Consider the following 25,956-nt stretch of genomic DNA (forward strand, 5'->3'; position numbering starts at 1 on the left):
CCAGACGTATTTCCTTGATTTAAATCAAACGCTTCAAGTAATGTGGACACCCTGTGTTTCTCTCTAACTTTCTCTTGCTTCCTTGTCTTGGCAGTGCCCAGTGCCAACTTGTGGCAGCGTCTGCTTTCCATACATATTCGTGGTAAAGTTTAGTCCAATAATTGAAACTCTCTTGTACTAAGCTGGACCTGTGCATCCCAAATCAAACCACAAAGACAAGCAGGCTAATGGGAAACACACCAGGCTGATAAAAACCAAGCAGCTTCGGAGCGAGCGGCCTCTTGGTGAGTTGGGCTCAGGACTCAGTGGTTCCCTGAAATGTTGATTAAACTCATGTGTAGTGCTGAAACTGAGCCTCCTTGTTCCAGACCCCAAAAACCTTAACTGAACCCTGCACTCTAAGTAACTAAGGTTTTATACTTGACAAATAGTAAAAAAAAAAAAAAAAAAAAAAAAAACACCAAACCTCAGCTTGTTGATTTATCTACAAGAGGAGAGTTTGGCGCTTCCCAGGGCCGTGGCAGAGTTTGTTCATTATGACAGTAATTGGACCACAAAGTTCATATCCGTGTATGTGGTGGTTTGAGAGCTGTAATGGCCAATTGATAATCTGTATGATACTGTGTAAGTGGAGTGGACTGCTAAAGTAAAGACAAATGTTCCATAGTAAATAATGCATCTGGAATAAACCACTTATAGAACTAAAATCCATATAGCGAGTGATGAAATGTGACAAATAAATCTTGGGATTCTCAGGCTGAACTGGTAATCCCCCAGTTAGCTTCCCTGAGAGGCATGCATGCAACAGAAATATGATCAGAGTGGGATAAAAGAATGTCAATAAGCGCATGAGCAGGGGAGAGAAAGAAACAGACAAAGACAGCATGTTGTATAGTAAAACAGATTTTTCACAAAAGCTTCCACACCCCAGTTTGTGTCCCAGTCAGAGGCAGTGAGTAAAAGCCTCTCTAGATTAAGAACTTTCTTTAGAACCCGGAGCATACAGCTCAAGAGACTCCAGCAGACAAATCTGATAACTAAATCCTTAAGCTCTAGGATGGCTGGCAGCATGATCATGTGGCAAATTAAAAGCTGCTTTAAAAGCAAAGATGGTGTAGAAAAGGACACTTGTGATCCCCCTCTATATAGACTAGACAGACTAAATCTTCAATTTACTATTTCAGTGCAGCTTCCACACACAGACGCAACTTAAATGAACCTGACCTCTGTTGACACTTGAAGGGCCAGGATGTGAACATCAGTTAAGGGCCAGGATATCTGTGTGTGTGTGTGTGTGTGTGTGTGTGTGCGCACGCAACAACTATCAAGTGTGCATGTGGCCTTCGGCACGTCTGAGCGGCGAATCTCACTGACCACTTAAAGGTCAGTGCTGCCCTTCTTGTAACCCTGCACTGCTATTTATAATTAGCCTGCCCCTCCCTTTTGGCAGTTCCTGCACAAAGAGACAGGAGAGCGATAAAGAAATCAGTGATGAAGCTCAACACAAGAGAAATACCAAAGTAATAGGCAGATTTCTGCTACTCTGCCCCCCCCCCCTCCCTCCCTTTCCTTCCATCTGTGTCACAATTAAATGCTAATCCAACTTTGCTGTCACTGATGGACAACTATGACTGAGAGGAGAGGCCAGTCAGAGTCATAGTACAGGCCTTTATTGCATTTAAAATGACTATGCTTTGTACAAAAAGTGGAACCCATCCGCTCTCTTGTTTCACACCCATCACACTAATCCATGAACCTCGACTTACAGGCAGGAATGAAAAAGGCTTTAAGGATTTTCTAACAAAGAATGCTGCATGACGTTCTTTCCATACTCACATGGTAGCCCCCACACGCAAATACACGGAGAAGCACACACGTTCAAAACATCACCTGGAACGCACACACACAGACACCTCGTCATGTGTCACCTGTACACACTGGCTGTGGTTGCCGTGTGTTTTTCTTACATTTCGAGCAGCTCAGCGGGGGTTGAGTGTTGGTGGAACTGGCTGTGGCTGATTCATGTCTGAGTCACCACCGCCAAACACCTGAGGGATGGAGGAACGACAATGCAGCCACACACACACGCACTCAAATGGATTCAACAGAGGACCAGTTTCACTAATATAAACAGCCATATGGGACCCAAGGGGGCACGTGCATGAATCTGTGTGTGTGTCTACCACCTGGACATCTCACTTGCAGCAGCAGCATCACCTCAGGCTTTGAATTCACCTGAGACATAAACACACTAATACTAAAATTCGTCTAGTAGTCATCCTGTTGCTACCTGTTCTGATTCGCTACAGTATTCACTCACTTTGATTCCTTTAGCTCATTTTATCTCCTGAGATTGAACTCTCTTTTCTCTAATGCCCCTTCTTGTCTTTTTTCACTCCTCTTCCTATTCAACCTTTATCTCATATCTACCATACCTTGTTTTTTTTTTTTCATCTTTGCCTTTATCTGTTCATCAGTCAGGTGCACTGTCAACACAGTGGTGTGTAGACCCACAAGCTGGTGACGGAGTCTCTATTGAGACATAGGTGGCTTCACACCAGATTTTACAAATTCACTCACGTTTTCAGGCCTCTTGGCAAATGGCTGTGAGATGAGCGATCAAATTACCAGTTTTACACCATCTTTTGCTGAAAAATCTCCTGGAGGGATTTAGCACAAGAACAACAGGCTCGCTCAGAGGACAGAGAAAGAGAGAAAAACTATTTTTGAATGTATGAAGTGAATGTAAATTACACAAAGTGTTATGAATCTTAAGGGAATTCATATGAACAGTGTGGCAAAAAATAAAGACTTTTCATTGGGGGGCAATAAAAGTTCGAAAGTATTCATCATATTAAAAAAAAAAAAAAAAAAAAAAAAAGAATAGGACCTTGCTATTTTTTTTTAAACGATATTTAAGAGCTTATTAAAATATTCCACATAAACGGAATCACCCACACAAGCTTTGGAACAGCGCTTTTATCCCGAAACATAATTGCCACCAAATTACAATAATTGTGCCAATTAAAGTAATCCTGAATGGAGAGAGTGTCATCTTAATGTTTCAGTACTTGGGATAAGAGTCTCTCTAATTAAGACTGAATTGCCTGGCTACATATTCATTCAAAGTGCGATTAGTGCAAGCAAAAAAAAAAAAAAAAAAAAAGTTTTGAAGTGTCCGAGAAGTGCCTGGTTCTAGTCACGTGTCTGAAAGGGGGATTGTTTGGTGCATGAATGCCGGAGCAGGCCAACAATTCAGAAGTAAAGAGAAGATGAAGAGGGAGAGAGGAACAGTTCGCTCTTCACAAGCACTGACATACAGAGCAAATAGAAAGTGCATCAAGATTTGAAGGTTGTTTTACATACAAAAACTGGCAAATATCCTAATGAATGACACTTCTAACCACTAGTTTGTAACTTAACGATTTGTCCGTTGTGTTCTGCTTCCTGTGCTGTTTGAACGTGTGTGTGTGTGTGTGTGCATACACATTTTTAGTGAATGCAGCCTGCATCTCAGGGTCTGATTAATTACACTGAGTCTCAGAGGAGTTGGGGGTGGCATATGTTCTTGCACTGGCGTGAGAGCTAGGTGTGTGTGTGTGTGTTTTCCATGTGTAACCACACTAGTTTTAAGTGTGATACGAGGTGTGTTCAATCACAAATGCTTGAAAAGGCAAGTAGTAATTGCGACATGTGCTTATTGTGGTTATGACATGCATGTATTTTACCACAAATGCTGTGTCTATGTGTATCTGTAAGTGTAAGGCATGCATTAGATTGTGTGTATGTATGTGCGGGTGTGTGAAATGAACAGAAGATTCAGGTGCAGCGCCAGAAACACACTCCTGAGTGCAGCAGGGGCATCCTGGCACAGACAGGGCACCAGATGTCAGAGCAGTGCAGGAACCTGCTCAGTGGAACGGTGACACTTTTTTTTTCTAGAGTTGAAAACGGGATCTGGGCATCCAGGAATAAACTCTCTTGAGGGCCAAGTGAGCACACCCCTATACATCATTAGGTAAAATATGTTAACCCTTTAAGAAAGAAATGCTTTCATCAAACAAAAAAAATTAAACTGACAATGTTAACGGATACATAAAGTTTTTATTAATAGTCCTTAAAGATGTATCTGGACACAAAGGAACTGACTCATATCAGGGGGAACTCTCCCTGATACTAGACTCAGATAGTGGATAGTGAGGTCACAAAACATGACACAACTGACTCAGGCTCCAGGGAAGACTACCAAACACTAATGAGCATCTAAATACCAAAAAAAAAACCAAACAGTGAGCAGATTTTCAAAAACACTGTAAAGGTCACAGTAACATGCATATGTCCTTGAGAACACACCCAAAATCACACTTGTTTGCTCATATGAAGTCACTCTATGGAAGAGCATCTAAATGGCTAAATGTAATGAGTCTAAACAACATCAAGGAAATAAAGATACAAAAGCCCATTACCACTCTCTGGAAATGGCAAGCCTGCTTTAAAGCAATAACCATGAAACAGGTTAGCTATCGCCATTAAGTCTCTAATGGCAGCTAAAACAAGGAACAACTGACTCCTGAGAAAAGCCGATTCTGAGAAGGAAGAAATGATAGAGCTGAAAATGGTAGTCACAAGGCTGCACACTCCAAATTCAATTTGCTAGTAATCAAAAAACAGCATTCAAAACATGGATTCGGGGTTGTTAATTTGACAGCTACGAATAGGAGGGTTGGTCCCATAGTTTGTTGTTTTCCTTTCTGTTTAGCTGGTGTCAGTATGGTGGGCAAGTCATGACGCTGGCTGTGTGTTTGCATGTGTGTGTGTAAGCTTGCTTGCTTTGAGCCAATATTTCCTACAGACAGTGCCATCTTTGTAACACAGTTCTTTCCCTGCTATCTCGCATTAGTCTGGGCAGTCTCCAGTCTTATTGTTAATGATAGAAATCGCTGAGGTTATTAACCGATTACGCATTCTCCATCAGATTAGGAAGGCTGTACTGGTCTGCTCCTGCTATGGGAATTAACACAGCACATTTTACGCCCTGTCCTACAATGACACTTCACAGCCCTTCATGGACACTTGTTATTGCCAGGCAAGTTGCTAAAAACAGCTTTTAGCTGTTCTGAACATGTGTTTTTGTGTGAGATATGAAGGAAGGTGGGTGTTTCTATTTTGTTTTTTTTTTTTCCTCTTCATATACCTGAGTTCAGGTATATGCCATAGAGAGTGGCTGTCACCTTCATTACTGTGAGGCACTCTGTGTTATTCATGCATTTCCTTAATTTGGTTTTAATTTAACAGGCTGGGTAGGGCATAGAATCTAAACTGAGACCAGTTTCTAGCACTGAGTCACATTTTAAAAACCTTATACAAGGTATTTCTTACTGGTGGAGATGAGAGAAATATCTTCTGTACTGCCACAGTTATATAAATGTTCATACTCATACAGTCTATTGTCTAATATTTATGATGCTGTATGTGTTGTGGCCTAGCAAGCTGCAGCAAACCTTACAAAGTGGAAAGGAGAGGAAGAGCATGCAGCCTTGTGACTGAGATGCACAGCGACAGTTGACCTATAAGGGGCTGACTCACCCCCACGTTCACTTCACCACTAATATATTCACTCAGTAGTGTTCAGGGGAGGTGCAGTTTCGCTGTGTAAAAATGGCTGAGCCAAACCAATCATACACATGCATTCACGCTAAAATGCAAACAAAATATGTGTGAGGTCTGAAACATGCTGGTTTTGTGGTAACAAGCTAATTATACAGAAAATGGCTGACCGGTTGATGCTACAAAAAAAAAAAAAAAGAAGATGTGTGCTTGTGCAAACATATGCTGTGCATGTGTGTATACATATAGACTGCTTAAAAGGAAAGCACAGGAGTAGATATCCATTTCTCAAGCAGACAGACAGTCAGAAGAAGGGGCCTGAAATTCTGAGAGGCCCGTGAGGAGCTCATCCATCGCTAAGGGAAAAAGACTAAGTCATCCAGAAGAGAAAAGTGACCTCAAAAGCCTTAGATCATAAGAAAGAGGAAGAAAAGCACAGAGAGACAGAAAAAGATATGCAGACAGAGGCCTGAGTCTTATCACTGGAAGATTAGCGCAAGAGATAGGGCCTCTGGGCAAGGCGTTGTGTTTAGCCTGTTTGAGGCTTCCTGTCATCATCATTAAGGCCGCTTCTCCGATGGCTACTGTGGAACAGAGCAGTCATTTGGAAACACACCCAGTGAGGAGGAAGATAAAGAAAGACAGGACTGTGGCTATATTAAGTCTAATGAGCACTGTAAGCACAATCCCATGCTGTGGTAAAATTACTTGAATCCAGGACCCTAGTTAGACATAGTTGAATTTTATGGCTATTCTGGTCTTAGAAAAACATGAACATTTTATTTTTGCTGTTGACTGTATTTTTTGTATTCTATTACACACCACATATATTCACTCTCAAAGTGTAATAATTGTCCCCCCTCATCTGATGATTAAACACATAGCTGTCCAGCATATAACTGAGTTACAGCATTCTGAGAAGCTTCTCATACTGCCCACATGACACTTACACAAGTAATACCTAATGAAATACCTATTGTCCTTTAAAAACATAAAAACAGCAAAAAAAATTGTCTAATGAGGAAGTGGTTTGCCATGGATATGGGGGAGGGAGGTCTGCTGAATCTAGCTGGCTGACTGGCTGATAGTAACTGTCTGTGACACTTCCCTGCCGCAGGAGTTGTGGGCGCTAGTGTATTGTGACAGAGTGCAACCTTTAAAGGCCAGCAACTGATGCACAACAGCACCCAAACCCAGCAAACCCGGCCTCCTCCATCCTGTCTACAGTGAGCACACCTATAAGCAGTCATGACTATAGACATAAAAAGGCATAAATGCCCATCCTGTATACGCACACAGACAAGACTCTCCCTTCATTGCTCAATTAAAGACACTTGAGCCTAAGGAAATGTGTCCTTTCATGGATCTGAAGAAATCCTATGAAAAAAAGAGACATCATTTTTTGTGCATTATGACCAATTACAAAATCTGTCAGTTGCCAATTAGTGTGGTATTCACAGCCACCGGCAGTGCACTATTGTAGCCTATATAGAAAGCAAAATCCTCTACTGCCACCTGCTGGTCAAAATGAGACAGAGCGTAACAAAGAATAAAATCTTCCCAACAGACTGAGATTGGGTTCTTGCTTGTTGATATGTTTGTGGAGCAGAGGGAACCTGGTCAGTGTTTTACTGACAGATTCTTGATCATTTGGCTGCATTTCTTTGACATAATTTCCATTAAGGTAACTGAGCTTTTATATTATATTAGAGGTAATCTCAGTTTGCCAAAACTGGACCCCAAGTAAGAAAGAGGGGAATGTAAAGTCAAAAAAACAAGAAGGGAGGGAAGATGAGAAAGAATTTAAAAAAAGGACAATGTAGGTGGCTGAAGAAAGCTTTTTTGTGTATGATTTTATTTATCCATGTTTTCACATACCTCTCATAAATGGTCTTGAGCGTGACCTGGTCAGACACTCCATCAGTCTCTTCCAGAAAGAGGATAATCCATGATGTCCTGTATGGCCATTCTTCTGTCAGGTTGATCCATGATGCCAGTCGATCCCAGTTGAAGATGATCTGATTGGCCCGCAACAGACGACCTGTCAATGAAGGTACAGAGGAGCAGAAGTGTCTTTAGGAGTCACTAAACTACTCTTAATCTCAATCTGCCTGAGAAAGTCTCTTAGAATTGTGCATCTTCCTTATGGGCAGTTAATAATCTGTCCAAAATCCAGTGTCATGGATATTATTTTATACAGAATGATATTGTTGTTACATGACTTACTCTCACATCCTACAAGCATCTGATTAACTGTATGTAAAGTATATCTAACATTATACCTGAAGTATATCTAACATATCCTATATTATGATTCACATCTCACAAACCAGTCAGCTATGGAGGCTTGCCGTCTCAACTTTTACACAAGCTGGTCAACACCTTATTTAACCTGTTAAAAATATATTAAGGAGATTGTGGGTAAAGAAAAAGTCTCATTGTTGCAATTAAAACTTATTTGTAATTTAAATAAACTAAAACCACTCTTCATTTTAAATGCTTCATCAAACACACCAATTCAGCAATCACTTTAGCGCATTGGTCTAGGAATAAATACCATCAGACCTTTGTCGCCTTGTTCTGTCTCCCTCCAAATGAGTGAACCATTCATTCTCCTTAACAGTAACAGTTTAAAATAAGGCTGAACAAATTCAATGTTGCGATAAAAACAAATGTCGTTACTGTGAGGTAAGGATGGTGCTGAAGCAGAAAGCAGGTTATTCTTTACCTGTGATAGAAACAATGTTGACCAGCCTCCTCATGTTCTGTGGGCTGATGTCACTAAACCAGTCCTCGGTCACCAGCAGCTTGGTCAGGTCGAAGGACATCTGTCTGGTGATGGTCCTCTGCATCTGGCGACGTCGGTATGTGTCCTTGACGGACACACATGAAGTGTACAAAGACAACCAGAAAGTCAACTTAGCATAAGATTAACATAAAATTGTTTCCTGTTTCATTTATCTTTTTACTGCAACCTGCATCATTCAACCATGGCAGCAAAGATTCAGCGACATGGTGTGATGCAAAATTATCATATCAAAATGTTGAAAAGAACCCAGACTGTTTTTTTATATAATTTTTTGAAAGAAATCCAATCACAGTGTCAATCAAAGCAGAATAACAGTGAGAAATGAAAAGTGGTCTTATAGCCACAGGAGACATTGATGTCACAGTCATATACTGCAAAGGAAAATCTTAAATCTCTTAAGACAAAACACCAAAAGCAACTGAAAGAGAAACAATAGCATAGCAGGACTCTTGACCCTAGCAGAGGTTTGACCCCATATGCATCAATACTGCCACAAGCTGAGCCTCTTGAGCAGGCCTCTCACGGTCAGAATGTGATTTCAGGCATATTACTCTAAAACCTTATGCCTGGATAAGCTGAGAAACAGCTGGATAGATCCCAAACTTACACATTTTCAACAGTAACTATACCCATTTAAGTTATATATTTCTGATTGAGTGATTATTCTACTCTCTTCTATATGAAGTTGTGATATTTACTTTATGTCAATGGTATTAAATGTTTTTTTAGGAGTGGACATGTATCTATCGAGAAAAGGCCTGCAGTTTAAAGGAAACCAATTAAAAGATTTTCCTCACAGTGTCATCCCCTTCCTTACCATCTCCTCCTCAGCACAAGATGTTTGTGTCAGCAAATATAAACAGAAGACCCACTGTCCAAAGGTGAACAGTCATGTCACACAGATAAGCATGAGATACAGATGTACTGGAGAACATCTGTGATGATATGGGACAGCTGCCATGGTCAGGATCCAAGGCCGAGGCTTTTGGTTGACTTTGAAGTATTAATGGCAGCGTCATTACAAACATACGGCCACTGGTAAGATATACACAGGTCCTAACTGTGTCATTCATTCATTCATTTTGTAAATTAAAATTCTAAGAGGGTGGAAATACAGAATGCTGAGTTCTGTTATTTCAATTGATAACTTGAAAAGGTGCTGCACATAATTCTAATAATGGAAATAAACTTGTAAAGATACACATATCAACCATAACTTGAGAAGTCACATGAAAATGGGACCTACAAATTAATTTTCCCCTCCTGCCCTCATTTTAATTTCCACTTACAGAAAGTTGTCCCTCCTGCCAACAGCTAGCTAGTAGCGGACTGCAAATAAAAAAAAACATGCCGCCCCATAATAAAAGGGCCAAGACCAATAATTGAGGGTACTAGATAAACCCGAGGTACAAACAAATGTCAAACAAACAAACAAGAGAACGGGAGGCAGTACTGCTAAGGTCTCGCAGGGGGGGAGGAAAGCATCAGCGACAGCAGCAGAGTCACTTAGCCTCCTGCCAGCAGACCTGGTGCCAGTGTTTTGTCACAGGGACCCACTGCTGCTAGGCCTTGTCATTAGGCTGTGGCAACGCAGCAGGAAGGATAAACAGCCATTACATCAATTACAGCAGGAACCTTGGCCGCACACCGAGCACCTCTCTCTCTTTTCATCTCTGTGTCTCCCCTTCTGTCCTCTGGCCTCTGAGCTGCCTGCCAACACCACGCCTGTACTGATCACCCCCTTAAGAGAGGAGGCTGAAAAGACTGTCTTTCTAAAGCAGCATCCCTAACTGTAAACTGGTGGCTTTTCCATTCAAGTTGTGGTTAAGTCCATTTAATTTTATTTGTTTAATGTCCAGATATCAAATATTAGTTTCCACCTTAATATTTCCAGACCTAATCCCACTCTTGGACTCTTTTGAATTTTTTTATTGCCTATCACTAATACCATTCTTTCCTCTAAAACCCATATTACATTCCATTCATCTGAGCACAGAGATCTCTCCTTGAACTGTCTCTCCCAAGGGTGTCCCCGTTTGTGTTCCAGGTCTGGAATGATGTGGGTATGTGACGCCCAATTAAAACATAGTACATGAAATTGGCCTATAGAAATAAACCTGACTTAAACTGATATTACCCTGCGGTTGAGGGCGGTTTTGCTGCCAAACTTGGCCTGGTCTGGGCCCAAACTGTTCTGAGACAACTTCTTGTCCATGTCTTCATGCCATCCTGGAGAAAGACACAAAATGACAACTGACCAATGCCTTTAAATAATAAACATGAACACCAATGGCCCAAATGCCCCAAAATCTCCACAAACTTTATATGTATGTATCAAAATGTGTTGCCCTTTTCCTTTACCCTCAGCAGACAATGTTTCTCCATTGTTGGGGGTTTCCATGCACAGCTTCTTGGCTGTACTGAGGCCTCTGCTGTTGAGGAATACTGGCAAGTGGACAATGTTTCTCATGTAGTCATGGCCGTTGATGTTGGAGTCTCTCAGTACACTATTCAGGTTTTGGTTGATAGCTTTGATGATAATATGGGGGTCGCTGGCAAAGATGGAGATAAAAGGCCCTTTGGAGAAGAGTACCCTCACCTGAAATGAGAAGCGAACCATAGGTGATTTTGTAGTATATGTAGTATTAATGTCATATTGGGTGGTTTACAAACTAACTAATTAAGAACATGAAAGCCAGAGGCAGCAGTCAGGTATGGTACTTAATATGAATGAGATCTGACTATCTGCAGCACATGGTGTTGGGGATTTCTACTCTGCTAACTAAGGGATGCTGTCCAAGTGTCACAGGACATCAATTTGTGCATGCATACAGGGTTTGTTATTTCCTCGCCAGTACCCTCAGGCTTGCCCCAGAGGATGACAAACCTCCATCCCTACAGCAGCTGACAGCACCATCAACTAAGGCACCATCACATGGTGTCGGCATCTTTAATGCACATTATTTGTAGACTGACTGAAAGGGCAAGAATTATTTAATTTTGTAATTCATGTAACCTATAAAAATGGATTTCAGAGTGATGTGTTTGACTTTCTCTGAACAGAAAATGGTTTTAGAGTGACTGGGAGATGCTTGCAGAGATGAGAAGATTACATTAGCACACAGGAGGCTGCCATCTACTCTGGGATTACTTCGCCAAATAATAACATTTAGCTAAAGGAAATTCTATTACAGCAGCTGGGAGCAAGAATCTAAACTTGGAGCTGAGCTGAGGCAGCTGGGAACACCAGGGTGGTTGCATTGCAAGAGAGATTTGCATGTGTGCACAAGTAAATGCGAACACACACCGTGTCCAGCATCTGTAAAACTTTGTCCTGTTCACAGGCATCCAGTCCATCAATAATGACGGCCATACGTGTCTGGTTCTGGGTGAAGCCATCAATGGTTTTGGCCATTTTCGACATTAGCTCCACCTCATTCTTCAGAACCTGAAAAAAATGTCAATATGTATATGTGAGAAAGGAAGCTGATTGGATTATGAACTACAACTTCATAAACAAACAGAATTCCCCCTGACCCGTGGAAACAGAATGTCAAAGGATTTGCATTCATTCTTGATTAGATGCAACAACTAAAGTAAATTACATTACCTTCATAAATCCTTCACTCTTTAGTTTGTGTAAGTTGTTGGCAGCACTGTGTAGGCGTTTCCGCTGCGAGTTGAGGACAGAGTCAGCCACCTGCCACCAGGTCCTACAGTTGAGCAGTAAGGCCAGGCCCACCACACTGGCCATAGCGATCAGCACTGCATTTACAGTCAAGTTCTCAGGGTCCACCTGAGATATAAAAGCATGGAAACTGATGACTAGGACATTGGTAAGAACACATACTGTTTTAATGTATGATCAACAGTTCTTTGATATAACCCACCTTAAAAATGGCCAACAGTGCCACACCAGTGATAAGGCATCCCACTGTCAAAGCAAACAGTACGAAGGAGGGAACACAGCATGTTTTCTTCCATTTCTTACCTGGAAATGTAAAAAAACATTTTTTATACAATGTTCCACACAAGCTAGGATTACGACTACCTTCACATAGATGTTAATGATCAGAATATTTGCTAAACAGTTAGCTTTAAGCACTGGGTATGATTACAAGAGCTCAATTATGCTTAAAAGAGTCCAATTTCCAGCAATCTAATTTTATACTGATGAAAGGCAATACCAATTAGAAGAAGAAACCTGATTAAGAGAACTGGTTTACTGTGCTATAAAACAAGAATACATTTCACTTCTTTCTATTTTGGTTTATTTGTCAACACAACCTGCAGAGCATTTCAGTGTCATGTGAAGTTGGGACAAAAAGCATAAGATCAAGACCACTATCCAACATTTCATCCTGTCACTAGCCGGTTAATAATAACAACACTAGCTGGCAACTGTAGACATCAGATCCATTTTAAATCTCAGTAAACAGATTGTGTGTGTGTACTTGCTAAATTGTCATCATATGACATATAAAGCCAAAGACTGACATCACCTTGGATCTCATCATTCTTGAAAACCCTAAAGAGCCGGGTGGCCATGAAGCCAAATTCCCTCTCACAGGCATCTGAGAGTGTGGCAATCATCTCAGCCATAGAGGTCTCTCCCCCAACACTGGACAGACGATTATAATCAGTGAACAAGAACCTGTGTGATGTGTGAGAGAGACAGGAGAATGATTATTTCTCTCAGATACACAACTACTTCCAACTGAGCTTAATACATGGCATGGTAATGCAATCGTTCACAAATGTTTATTCCTCTTTCCTAGACCCAGGAGACTAACATTGTATTATTATGCAGAAGAAAACTCTACAGACAGCAGTGTGTGTATTTTTGTGCTGGTGCGTGTCTGTGACGGTCACCTGACAGGTAGTGCACGAGTGGTCTGCTCAGGAAGTTCAGGGGGATTAACAAACATCAGTTTGAGCAGCAGCTCCAGGTAACCGACTTGGCGAGCCAGACGGGTGCTTATGACCCACGCCCAGTTCCAGCTCTCCCTCTCACGCCGGCTTCCAAAGTATACCAAGACTGGAGACAATAGACAAGACTATTAACTGAGGAACTTTTTGGGCCAAATCAATATGCTGTCAAAATCATGTTTGATGCTGGTAGTATACTAGCACCCTCTAGTGAGCAAAACAATTTCAAAAGCTTCATAGACAAAATAGACAGATTTGGACAGATTAACACATTTTTTAAAATACTCTGAAGATTATTTCAGGTGGCAGTGCTGTGTCCACACCAGATTCTTAAACTTGGGTTTAGGATGTAAGGCCCCTAACATGTGGACGACATTCTTTAAGTATAGACAAAAATTTCCAATTTCTATATAACATATAAGCAATTATATTCTTCTATTAGACACCCATTCAATAGTTACAGTGCTGTGAAAAGTAAGTGTGCCCTTGGATCTAATAACTGGTCAAATCTCCTTTGGCAGCAATAACCTCAAAAAGTGCTTTGCATGGCTGTGGATCAAATCTGCACAAAGTTCAGAAGGATTTCTGGACAATGCTTCTTACAGAGCTGCTTCAGCTCAGCCACACTGCTAGGACACGTGGTGTGAACAACTTTCTGAGGTCAGATACCTGATAAACCTAGGAAGTAATTGTTCTTTTGATGATGACCATACTTTGTCACCACCATTATGCTAATCAACAATTCTTAATCATAAGTCTTGAGACCTTTTTATGTGAGGCATGTTTCACATTAGCAAATGATGCAAAATGAGTGTTTTTAAAATGTGAAGTAGCTCTAACCTATACCACTCATCACTAATCCTGCTTCACTAACTGGACTACAGATTCAATAACCTCAGTGAACAATGTGAATCAAATTAAGACAAATTTATATATTGCCAATGTTAAGAATAGATGCCAACCACCTCTATCTAGGCTGCTGTACCTGCAGAACAGATAACATGTGAACATCCCCCCCCCCCCAGTCATCAGTTTTCAGTACTGCATTTCTAGCCCATCCGTGTCCTCACCAAAAAAGATGTAGAGGAGGGCGAGGAGGCTGAGAGAGACGGCAATTGCCAGTTTGGGATCAACAGTAAAGCCCAGAACTACGGCAACCGAGCCACAGAGTAGCAATGTGAGGAAGACCACCAGCCATGAGAACTGGAACAATGGCTCTATCTGCTGGCCTGCAAATGTCTTCATCTCATCTGATGGACAAGAAGGGAAGAAGGAACAGAAGATCAAGTACAGAACTGAGAAAATCGAGAGAAGTCCCTCACCAAATTTTTTTTTTTACACATTTCTGTACATTACATCTTTGTGTAAGCTGGATTTCCTATGCTGTAGGATCACTTACCCTCTAGTTTCTTAAGAAGGAAAGATTTGCCACTACCCCACTGAGCATACAGGCCAACACAGATAGGTGGCTGCATTGTGGGTTCACTCAGGATGTCTGCTAAAGCGCTGCTATACAGGTCATAACCCAACATGTCTCCATCGGACTCAGAGGGGGAGAGGTGCTCTGAGAGAGAAACAGAGTTAGAAATGTGAAAAGATAGCAAAGCAGATAAAAGTGACAGAACTTAAGGTGGAACTGTGTGATTGATTTTTCTTTCTGAATGACAGAGGATGGAGAAAGAGGTCATACTAGCTCCAAATATCTGTGTGAGGATGCTTTTCTGGTGGGTGCAGTCAATGTTGTATGGTGTCTCTCCTGCTTTGTTTGGACGGTAGAGGAGGCGACCATCTTTAGGGTTCCTCAGCAACAGCTCAGCCAATTTTCGGCTGCGGCCCCGGATGGCAATGTGGAGGGGCGTGTCTCCTTTCTGTGTGAAGAACAACACTAAATTGATGAATTGCTGTCCATTTAAAACTGGAAAGTAACCATGTAAAACCAGTCAGGAAATAGTGGGCAAAAATCAATCAAGATCAAGTACTGTTATGAAGAAGGTCTTCTGTACAAGCATGAGTTATGAACAACAGTGTTTTATAAAGTACCTTGTCAACTGCAGACACCTTGGCTCCTTTATCCAGCAGCAGCTCCACTATTTCTATGTTCCTCATTTTGGTTGCTTTGATAAGTGGTGTCTCTCCTTCCTACAAATTCATTTTGAAATGTATTTTAGAACCGAAACATCTATATACACTGCACCTTAAAAGTTGAACATTTTTAGATAGAACTAAGGTCAATGGTAGTATTCATAGGTAAATGTTTGGTCAACTGAGTTTTTACAAATTTCTGTTGTTACTATTTTTATTTACTAAAGCAAAAAAGTTGACATTACATATTCCCAACTACAATGTGAGAAATCAGATACGAGAATCATTATACTTCAGATGTGTCAGCTAAGAAATATAGAGAACAAGCTTTTTGCTCTTTTAATACGGAGTATGTCGTACCTTGGTGCAGCTCTCTGTGTCAGGGTTACACTGTAGGATGTCTCTCACCATGGTAGCGTTGCCTTTCTCCACTGCCCAGTAGAGGGCAGTCTTTCCATCCTGACATATAAATATATAAATTTATATATATATATATATATATATATACATATACACACACACACACACACACACACACACACACACTTACATTTATTTATTTTCAGGACTATGCAAAATGTGTGAAGTTGTCTGTTGTGCTATTCTCACCCTTGGATTAAAGTTTATTTTACCAAGAAACAATAGAGCTACATCAACAGTATTTTGTAGCAGTTACATTTCATACAGAGAACACAAGAAGGCCTCCTGCTTGCTTTCAAACGTCAATAAGACAGCTAGATAGAGAGAGAGAGAAGCACCTACCTGGCCAGTGACGTCAATGTCAGCGTATTTGTTCAGCAGAGCTCTCACTATCTCCACATGACCTCCTCTTACTGCTCCAATCAGCACTGTTTCTCCACTCTAACACAGATAGTGAGAAAGAAGTGAAAGACAGTAACAGACAGTAAATGTATTTGATTTACTTTTACAACATGATTGATGTCAGCAGTGAGGAGACCTCACCCTGTCTGGAATATTGACATATGTCTCAGCATCCAGCAGGTCCTGTACGATCTCTATGTGTCCCTCCTTTGCAGCAATGGCCAGGGCTGTGTTGCCATCCTTGTCAGTCATGTTGACATTCGGGTTTCTCTTCAGCAGCTCCTTGACAACTTCAGTGTAGCCACCTTTCACAGCTACAATCAGAGCCGTCATTGAGTTCTGAAAACACACACAGACACTTATATTTGAGGGTTCCTCTAACATTTTTGTATTACAGATATTTTTCTCAAATTGACTACTTGTAAAAAAAAAAAAAAAAAAAAAAAAAAATGCCCTGCTGTTCATGAAAAATGCAAAATAATTTATGGCTGATGATTAAAAAACTGCATTTCCCACATGTTGTCAGTTTATTTCAGCAGCTCTGGGAGACATTACAGGCTTAATGACAACTTATTATTGACATCTCATTTAGCAAGCTCAGTAAGTCATATATTTGTCCAGTCATGAGAGTTACTTAATCATATATAAATTAATTGCTCTGCAGTATTAGCTGCTATTGTACCAACTGATTATTGATGCTGCATATTGGATGCTACTGACAGTTTGTGTCAGCACAGATGCCACATGATGCACAAGAGCACAGATGTGCTGTATCAGAGATGCAATCAATTATTCAATACTGCAGTTGACTAACGCATTTGTGGCACTTGGCAGCATTAAATCTTAATTGTGTGAAAATGACACTGAAGATAAAAATCAGTTTTGTGTATCATGGCAGCCCCATGAACCCATAACGAAATGAGACTCACTGGACTGTTAAAGTACCTGTTCTGTTTTCCAAATCAAATTTTAACACTATACATGAGACACTACCAATCAGATACTGGCACCCACATTTGCATATTTTTCTAGACTTCAATGGTTTTCAAACTTTTAAGATACATCAAATCGCAGTGATTATAAAAAAATGCAACTACAGTATATTATAAATTACTGTGTAGAAGGTGTGATCGAACCTAATAATTAGTGTTGTTTTATTGTGATTAACAATATTATATACTTTGTTTGACACACTGTGAAAATATAATTTTTAATAGTCAAATATGGACTCATGTCAGCTACTGTTGAAACTGCAGTTCCATGTAATTGCAGCTTGACCATTAATCAAAATAACTTACTGGTTACATAGGCAGCAACAGAGAATAGGCAATATGTAAACAAAAAAAAAAAAAAAACAACAACAAACCTGTAATAATTTAAAACTTTCAGAGGTTTTTCTAGATGATAATATGATAATGTCAGGTGTTTTGGAAACAACTGACAAAGCATAAACAACAAGTCACATGGCAAACTACGATCTTGTTACCGCTCCTTCGTGGTCCACATCAGCTCCGTTGGCCAAAAGGTGCATCACACTGTCAAAGTGGCCCTTCCTAGCTGCCCAGATCAAGGGAGTAGTACCATACTGCAAAACAAACATAAGAAAATATGAGAGAGTGTATGAGACATTGGTGAGGAAAGCTGATTTAGCTCACAACCAAGGGCTTCATAAATGGTAAAATGATAAATAAATGAAGATGGGAAAATGACTTAGGGATTTGAGTGTGGAAAAGTATGGGAATCCTTTAAGTTAATACAACCAACTCCATCTTCAGTGTGATTAAAACAATAAATGATGAAAATCTATCAGTACATGGTTACCTTGTCTGAGCAGTTGACCTTGGCTCCGTGCTGCAGCAGGAGATGGACAATCTCTGCGTGGCCTCGACCTGCTGCCCAGATAATGGGGTAGACACTGTACTGTTGGGGCAGAGGACAGGGATGAAGCCTTGCTAACAGCAACTAATGATTAGTATCAGGCCTGGAGTGGTTCTGAGACTTTAAGCCACCTCACATGACTGAGGTGGGACAGGCATCACACTGTACAGGTGAACATTTCAGGAACTATTCTTTAAGACTATTCAGTTTGAAAAGCTGCTCAACAGATAAATGCCATATACTGTAAACATACATATTATCTGTGTAACATTCAGTGCTGATATGAAGGAACAAGAGATGCCAGTGTTGCTGTTGCTATAGAGAGTTATAAAGAAATACAGTTTATCAGTCTGAGTACCTGACCAGTAATGTTGGGGTTAGCTCCTTTTTCCAAAAGAACCTCTGCGACATCTGTACGGCCTTTATAGGCAGCCCACATAAGAGCAGTCCATCCTCCCTGAGTAGGATACATTCACAGAACAGAACTGAGTTGAACAGAAAAATAACGATGAAGTCTACATATGGAATATATACAGAGTAAATGATATTCTGGACATTCAATTCTAGGTATAATTTTATAATTATATATAATACAGGTCAGGCTCCATCAGATCCCTGTGATCCTAAATAGGAATAAGGAAGTACAGATAATGGTTGGATGGATAAAGGTGAATTGCTAACAAAATAACTCAGTTCTTACAGAGTATTTAAAATCTTAGCAGATTGTGTGGTAGGAAAATGTGCTATTTCCAGCTGGTGTGACACTTTCCAGAGAGTGAACAGTATCACACAGTGCGGTTTATTATAATCCGCCCTGTGATGACTGGCTGTGATCTGTCCTAGGCAGCTTAGACACGCCCTGTACAGCAATGAGTCAGCTGGTGTCCCCAGGAAGTTCCACAGGCTTTTTAGATTTTAAAATTTTTAGATTTTAAAATAAAGCCAAACACATGAACATTGAAAATGGAAATGTATGTGAGTGTCAGTATGGATATTCAATACATCATGTTACCTACTGATGGCTACTGTTCATCAGGAGCATTTTTAATGTTCTGGCTGCTGGAAATTGCCGTAGCCTCCTGAGCTACGGCATCTACATCACAACACTTATCAAACATGCTCAGCATATGTACATCTCATCTGCAATTTGCCAATGTTCTGCTACAGTATGCCCGAAGAAGGCTGTCTGCTTCTGACAGGTCTGTATACAATGACAAAATCATATCACTGCCTCATGCAGAGACAACCAGACCTCAGTAAATGGGATTACTACTAGAGAGGAGCCATTACACAGACAGTAATTTCATTTTATGTCCATTTCAAGGCTAATGGATCATCCATTTCAACCAGCACTGGGGTAATCACACCAAATAGAAACAACTGATGTACATAAAATCAAGACATAACTTCATTACATTTAAAGCTGTTTTAAGAGTCCACTTACAGAATAAGTTGGAGCGTGTTATTAATCAACCCCTGATGGTTTCAGCTGAATATTTCCAGTTTATTCATTGTGTCACTGATTCAAGTATTTTATCAATTAGATCTTTTTCCTACAAAAATAAACTGTAACATTGAGGATACATTGTCATTTCTTAGTCTTACTCCACTCCACAGCAGTTTTCTTAAGGTAATTCTCTTAGCATTTAAGATGTTTTCAAATATATAGTATATAATGGTTGGATAGTAACTATGTGGATTGCGTAATGGGGATGACATTCATTACGAAGGCTGTACAACCCAATTTTTTTAATCATATTCTCTATTATTTCCTGTTTTTTGAGGTAATATTGATATATCATTATATTACATTATATGTTTAGTACGATACAGTATATAGTATACTGAGTTTTCAAACATATATAACAGAAAATCAGTTTTTACATGAGATTATAAAAGAAACCGTTTCCACCATCTCACAAATATACAGAAAAATTAAAACCATCTCCTGTCGTGCTGCATTGCTGAGCTTTTGTCTCTGTCTGCACTCTCACCATGTCTCGATGTTCCAAGTTGGCATTGTTGTCCAATAGTTCCCTCACCACCTCAATGTGGCCCTCCTTAGCTGCTGAGATCAGCGCCGTCCAGCAGTCCTGTGCACAGAGACAACTTGTTACCGTGGAAACTCCCATCAGACTCCAGATCCAGTTGGGCAAAAGTCTGTCCAAGCTCTAGATGGGATAGAAATGAACAAAGCACCTACCAGCTGGTCGTACCAGGTGCTCATGGGAACACAGTGTCGCATGGACAGACAGAGTCAGAGAGTAAGAGACACAAGAGCAACCAGAGTATGTAACAGTTCTCTCTTCTGCGAGAGTGAGCACAAGTTTTAGTTTGCTATGTGTAATAGCAGGTTACTTCTCCATGAGATGTTAATGAGAGGTGTGTGAGCAAGCATGCGTGTGCTAAAGTGGGAGGGTGTATGCACGCGTGAGTGTGTGCGTGTGTGGGGCCTGGTTTCTGAAGACACAGGGTGTTGGCCAGAGCATGGATCCTGTCATTTAGTCAAAAGAGCAAAGGTAAAAGTGTGTAATAAGTTGTCATTATGGCACATGAAGGCTCATAATAGCTGAGGACTAAGCCCAAGCGGAGTGAGTTCAGCAAGATGAAACATCAAGGCCACTAGTTCAGCTACGTCTTTTTTTCACAAGTAGATGATGTGGTTAAAATGACTGCATTGTTTTTCACCTGTGCCACGAGTCTCACACACTCTTAGTATTTCCACAACGCCACTTGTACAGATGTGTGGCTAGGAGGGTGCTCATGCAAGGCAATTTGAGATGTTATGTGTGTGTGCTTACAACATCGTCCAAATTGACGTTGGCTCCTCTCTTAATGAGCTCTTGTACTATCGCCAGATTGCCCTGCTCTGCCGCCACCATCAGGGGAGTCTGTCCATTCTGAGATATGGAGAGAGAAGGGATTGCAACTGTAGTAAAGATTTAAAGATGCCGAAAGAGAACATAATATAGTAACAGATGGTTATAGTACTTTTTCTTTTTTTAACAACACTGAATCAAAGGGGGAATTTAATGTGTTTTTTGACCCTGATCAACACAAAAAAACAGATATCTACAAAGTGATCAGAAGTCATTAAAACAATGAAAGGAAAAACTAGGTAATATAATTCATACATGGCTGATATAAAAGAAAATGTCAACCTTAAGAAGCCAATGTTTAGTACAGTATCTCTGTTTTCTAAATTCGAAATGAGTCATTTTCAGTAATATAATTAATGTATTTACAGCTTCACAAAAGATCTAATAACCTTGTTAGATCCTATTGCCTTCTACTCCTCCCTACAATAAACAATGTTAGCCCAAAGAAAGGATTGTTGTGATATGACAGACTTACATCACTCCTGCTATCCACATCTCTAAATTTGTCCAGATGTGCTTTGATGGCATAGAGGTTCTCCTCCTCCACGTAGCTGAACAGACTCTGGACAGCCAGAGAGGTCATCTTCAGGGAGGTGATGGTATCCATGGTTAACTGCTAAACACCTGTACAGCACTGTAAACCAAGAAGAAAGCAGATAAAGATTCACAATGTGCAAGGGACAGCAACAACATCTATCTGGTCTGCACAGCTAAATGAATGAGACCAGCAGCGAAGTTCAAATCATGGCCAGCAATTGGGTGTGGTGTGTCTTTGAAGTGATGCTGTGGAATAAACAACTACTGTCCAAATCCAACTCGCATGCCATACAAACAAAAAAAACAAGTGCTAGGTCCTGTATTTTGGGGGGTAGGTTACAATTGCCAGCTACAGTATAAAAATTAAGAAATATCATCAGAAAAGAAGAGGATCTATTTATATATATATATATATATATATATATATATATATATATAAATCACCACCTAATTGGCTTTCCTCTGTGTGCCTATTTACCAAATTCAATTGGATTTTGGATTATTTCTTTTCCTTTTAAAAGTAAATGCAACATGTAGAAGAGCATGTAATTTTGATACATAGGCAGATATGAATTAAACACACTTCTAAAAATAAAGAGCCTTGCCACAAATAAACCCTTGACCTTCAGGACTATATAAACACATGGTTACAATAGGACAAAGCACTGGCCATGCTCATTACTATAACTAGCGAGCACTCAGTCCAGTTAAGTTTCACTCAGTCTGCTTGCTCATGCTGAAAACATGCACTGAAATGTGTCTGCTTGGTATAATGAAAGTAGAGCAATCACAATGCTGTGCTCAAGAAACTGCACCAAGTCATCAAATACCACCGGAGACAGACAATAGTCTTTAAACTTCCATCCAATGGGTGCACTCGACTGTGTGCTCCAATTATATCAAGACCAACCTCAGTTCTACTCTTCTTCACTGCCTTAAATTGGACTTTGTGGAACTTGTTTACACTAAAAAAAAAAAAAAAAAGATGTTTTTTATAAAATGCCTTAAAGTGCAATAGGTGTGCACACTCTCACAGAAACTGCTTTGCAGTGATGGGAAAACAGCAGTAAAACGCAGTTAGTTGTCTGCAATTGACAAATCAACGCAGACGGCCCAGTTTGTGGGAGATTATCTATAATTAGGTTACACCATTTTAAAGAATTATTTTAAATCCAGACGTAGACAATCCTGTTCCTCTATCTACTGAATCATTCTAACCCTTTTTAATCATAGCAAGTTGTACATGCTTCCTTTAGCTAATAAAAATATCCTGGCAGTGAAGTTAAAGTTAATTAGAAATATTTAAAATTTTCATTTTTTAACAAATTTGCCTTTCTACATTGAGACAAGATTTTCTCAAAAAGTTATATAAAAATGCCAAACTGTCCAAGGCTTTTAAAGTGTTACAGCACCTAAAAGATAAAAACCCTTTAAAAATATAGTTGCTTTTCTCTAGTAGAGATTCAGTCAATCGATGAAACACTCATAAATGATTCAACAAGCTGAGCTCTTCCATCATGGTCAGACTTTGTGTGTCTGCAATGAAAAATTAATGAGCTGCATTTATTGCTTGCATGTTACCTTGGCAATGGGTTTGACATAAACACTACTATAAACATGCTACTCATTCTTTTACCATAATCCTCCAGACAAGAGGATCAGGCTGAGGTCAATAAATGCTTAAACATCACAAGACAGCTGGGTTGCCAATACAAAGGCCCCAAACAGGCCATTCAGTCAAACCTGCCAATCAGTGAATGTCAACATATTCTTGCTTTTTCTCTAAACTTTGACCCTGTTTCTTTAGTCAGGGACCACCTACTGTGCTGTCATATCTGTGTTATACACAAAGAAAAAAAAAATCCTTTGTTTTCAGTAAAGGCAATAAGAGCCTGTTGACACACCCTCCTTGGCTCCTTGTGTCTCAGCACAATGGGTGGACAGCAAGAGCACACAGGAACCAATCAGTAAACATTTAGCTCTCTCTGCTGAGCAGTAATCACAGGGGAGCTCACACATATCTTGTCTCAATATAGAAAAACCAACAGAGACCGAACACAAACAGCTGAAGCCTTTAAAACAAATGACTAAGGCTGCTAGAAGAGTTGGACTCTGTAAAACACTAAAAAGGTTAACAGAACAAGCCCTTACCTTGGTGTAGGTGAAACTTATATTTGGCTGTTCAGCAACAACCTTTATCCATTGCACACTCGCACGCAGTATCAACAAGCACTGTCGCACTCATCCTCAGCATCCCCCCTTTCACTCAAGACTGAATATGAGATGACGGGGCTGGCCCACGCCCATGTCTTCCCAACACAATAGGCACACGACCAGATTTCCATTCATTACATGCACTGGCTCAGCACCAAGGGATACAGATAAAAGGATGAGCGGGATGATTAAGATTGGCCTAATTTCCGTGGCTTCATTTTATAAACAGTGCAATAAAGTAATATTTGGTTGATATTTATGTGCTCACTGTAATCACTTGAGCACATTTAAATGACTTAATTGCTAAGTATTCAGTTAAAGCCAAAATGTCTAACTAATCTAAGAACAACTAGGTTTTCTTTAAATATCTCACTAATGTTTGATGTATAAAATTCTTAAACATGGCAGAAATCAAATAAAAGCACAATATTTTAAATTAAATAACTTCAGATTAGATTATTATATTCTGTGACTGGATGCTAAATTTGTTATCTGGTGACAGCACAAAGAGAAAGAGAGGAGGATAGAGAGGGGAAAGAAGGGGCGAGACCAGGACAGTCATTAGAAAGAGCACTGGGCACAAGGCAGTCTGATCCTAGAATTGCCCCTGACTACTGGGTGTATTTGCATAAAGGAAAATAGATCCAACATATCGGCCAAAAAAGAAAAAATCAAAATCATGTGACAGCCATTAGCTGCCCTGATTTCTGAAAATCTGCATCAGCAACAGCCAAAGTAAAAGCCTCACAGTGTAATGCAGAAAAGACACAAATTTATGCTATGTCATATACGAGAAACCAAAACCCTAAAGCATATCTTGTTTCAAGTGACTACAGTAATATTATATCAATACACAGAAGCACCCAGGCATACTTTCAGGTCCCGTCTGATCCAGTATTTAGACAAAAACAAAGACACCTAGATATCATCATAAAAGTTCATTTAAACCCTTAGTCAGCTGTGGTGTTATGTGAACACACACGGGTGCTGGCAGTATAAACTTAAGGGGCAACACAAGACAGGATCTCTAAATTTAACCAGTCAGCTCCTTAAGGTTTGTCACGTGGGTTTGAAACTGCTGAGGATTCAGTTCCCTACCACAGAGTCTGCTTCCAAAAACAGGTTCACTGTTTTGCGTGGAAAACCTCAATAAGAAGTGAGGCAGAGCTGGTCTTTTTATATCAGTGTGTGTCATCGATTAGAGAGAGCTCAGTGGGGTTTAAATGGGAACCGAGCAAACCTGCTACTTGGAACAGCTGCTGGGGATAAACTGGAGGGCTGTCAAACATCCAGGCAGGACACAGTGTCAACATAGTGTCAATAATGAAGATACTCTGTGGGTCTTTGCTGTTTCAGTAAAATTACAGTAAAATTACTGTAAGTGCTTTGGCACATCAGCTGCTCTGGCTGCTACTGACCCAACGTTAGAAAACAGAGAACGTTAGATCCCAAGACTCGGGAGTAGTAACAGGTAACTGGTTGATTTAAGTTGGGTTAAGACTGGGATGAGGTAAAACAAGTCTGTTACGATTAGGGTGAAGAATAAAATTCAGATTAAAGCAAAGAAAAACAGAACACTTCCCCCAAAAAACCTACTCGCGAGTCTTGGGATCTGGTCGTCAAAAAAGTATCGTTAAACATCTGGACGACACGCACAGTATTAGTTATATCGTATGGTTTCATATGTGACTAGAGAGAGAAAGGCGAAGAAGGAATGTATGTTTTTCTGAGGTAACTACTACGGGGTTAGGAAGAGATGTTAGCAACAGACTCATCGTGTTTATCACTAGGAAGCAACAACCAAACACAAGCTAGCTCAACTCCCAACAGCTAACGAGCTAATGTTAGCTCTGCAACAGGTCCTGAGCCTATTTTAAAAAAACACAGTACACAAACTCAAGTCCTCTTACCTACGCTGGGCAGCTCTGAATCCGTCTGTATCTTGAATCCTGTCCAGGGAATATAGTCAAAAACACAGCTTTTTATGCCATAGTTGTTGTTCATGTGCTTTACAGAGCAGCGTCAACCTGCTCAGACTCCGCCCCTGGACGCCGAAGCTCCGCCTCCACGTTGGTACTATGCTTAATAATACTACAAAGGCAAAGACCCATCTGACATGGTCACCGTGAACAGCTGGGGCTCCCTGCCTACTGCAGCACTGTGAACAGCTGTCCACTGAAAATTAAACAGACTACATGA

The 25,956-nt window shown here is 40.3% G+C and overlaps 1 protein-coding gene across 4 annotated transcripts in view; it reads right to left on the bottom strand.

Moving 5' to 3' along the window:
* kidins220a (kinase D-interacting substrate 220a) overlaps nucleotides 1–25,800 on the bottom strand; it is a 41,564-nt gene extending 15,764 nt beyond the window's left edge. For 3 of the 4 annotated variants that reach the window (XM_026299871.1, XM_026299890.1, XM_026299882.1), the window contains exons 1-22: nucleotides 21,482–21,613; nucleotides 20,929–21,027; nucleotides 20,122–20,220; nucleotides 18,486–18,584; nucleotides 18,071–18,169; nucleotides 17,736–17,834; nucleotides 16,391–16,588; nucleotides 16,190–16,288; nucleotides 15,788–15,886; nucleotides 15,386–15,484; nucleotides 15,036–15,213; nucleotides 14,745–14,909; nucleotides 14,416–14,595; nucleotides 13,289–13,454; nucleotides 12,919–13,070; nucleotides 12,307–12,407; nucleotides 12,027–12,212; nucleotides 11,724–11,864; nucleotides 10,778–11,015; nucleotides 10,554–10,645; nucleotides 8,336–8,480; nucleotides 7,486–7,648 (exon numbers count right to left, since the gene is read on the bottom strand). In XM_026299871.1, coding sequence (XP_026155656.1) covers nucleotides 7,486–7,648; nucleotides 8,336–8,480; nucleotides 10,554–10,645; nucleotides 10,778–11,015; nucleotides 11,724–11,864; nucleotides 12,027–12,212; nucleotides 12,307–12,407; nucleotides 12,919–13,070; nucleotides 13,289–13,454; nucleotides 14,416–14,595; nucleotides 14,745–14,909; nucleotides 15,036–15,213; nucleotides 15,386–15,484; nucleotides 15,788–15,886; nucleotides 16,190–16,288; nucleotides 16,391–16,588; nucleotides 17,736–17,834; nucleotides 18,071–18,169; nucleotides 18,486–18,584; nucleotides 20,122–20,220; nucleotides 20,929–21,027; nucleotides 21,482–21,613 — 3,029 coding nt within the window. Of the gene's footprint in view, nucleotides 1–7,485; nucleotides 7,649–8,335; nucleotides 8,481–10,553; nucleotides 10,646–10,777; nucleotides 11,016–11,723; nucleotides 11,865–12,026; nucleotides 12,213–12,306; nucleotides 12,408–12,918; nucleotides 13,071–13,288; nucleotides 13,455–14,415; nucleotides 14,596–14,744; nucleotides 14,910–15,035; nucleotides 15,214–15,385; nucleotides 15,485–15,787; nucleotides 15,887–16,189; nucleotides 16,289–16,390; nucleotides 16,589–17,735; nucleotides 17,835–18,070; nucleotides 18,170–18,485; nucleotides 18,585–20,121; nucleotides 20,221–20,928; nucleotides 21,028–21,481; nucleotides 21,641–25,667 lie in introns of those variants that run through there. The other variant, XM_026299865.1, reaches the window with a different exon arrangement.
* Between the last annotated feature and the right edge of the window lie 156 nt (nucleotides 25,801–25,956).

The sequence above is a fragment of the Mastacembelus armatus genome, chromosome 22 (genome assembly GCF_900324485.2).
Source record: "Mastacembelus armatus chromosome 22, fMasArm1.2, whole genome shotgun sequence".
NCBI classification, from domain to species: Eukaryota; Metazoa; Chordata; class Actinopteri; order Synbranchiformes; family Mastacembelidae; genus Mastacembelus; species Mastacembelus armatus.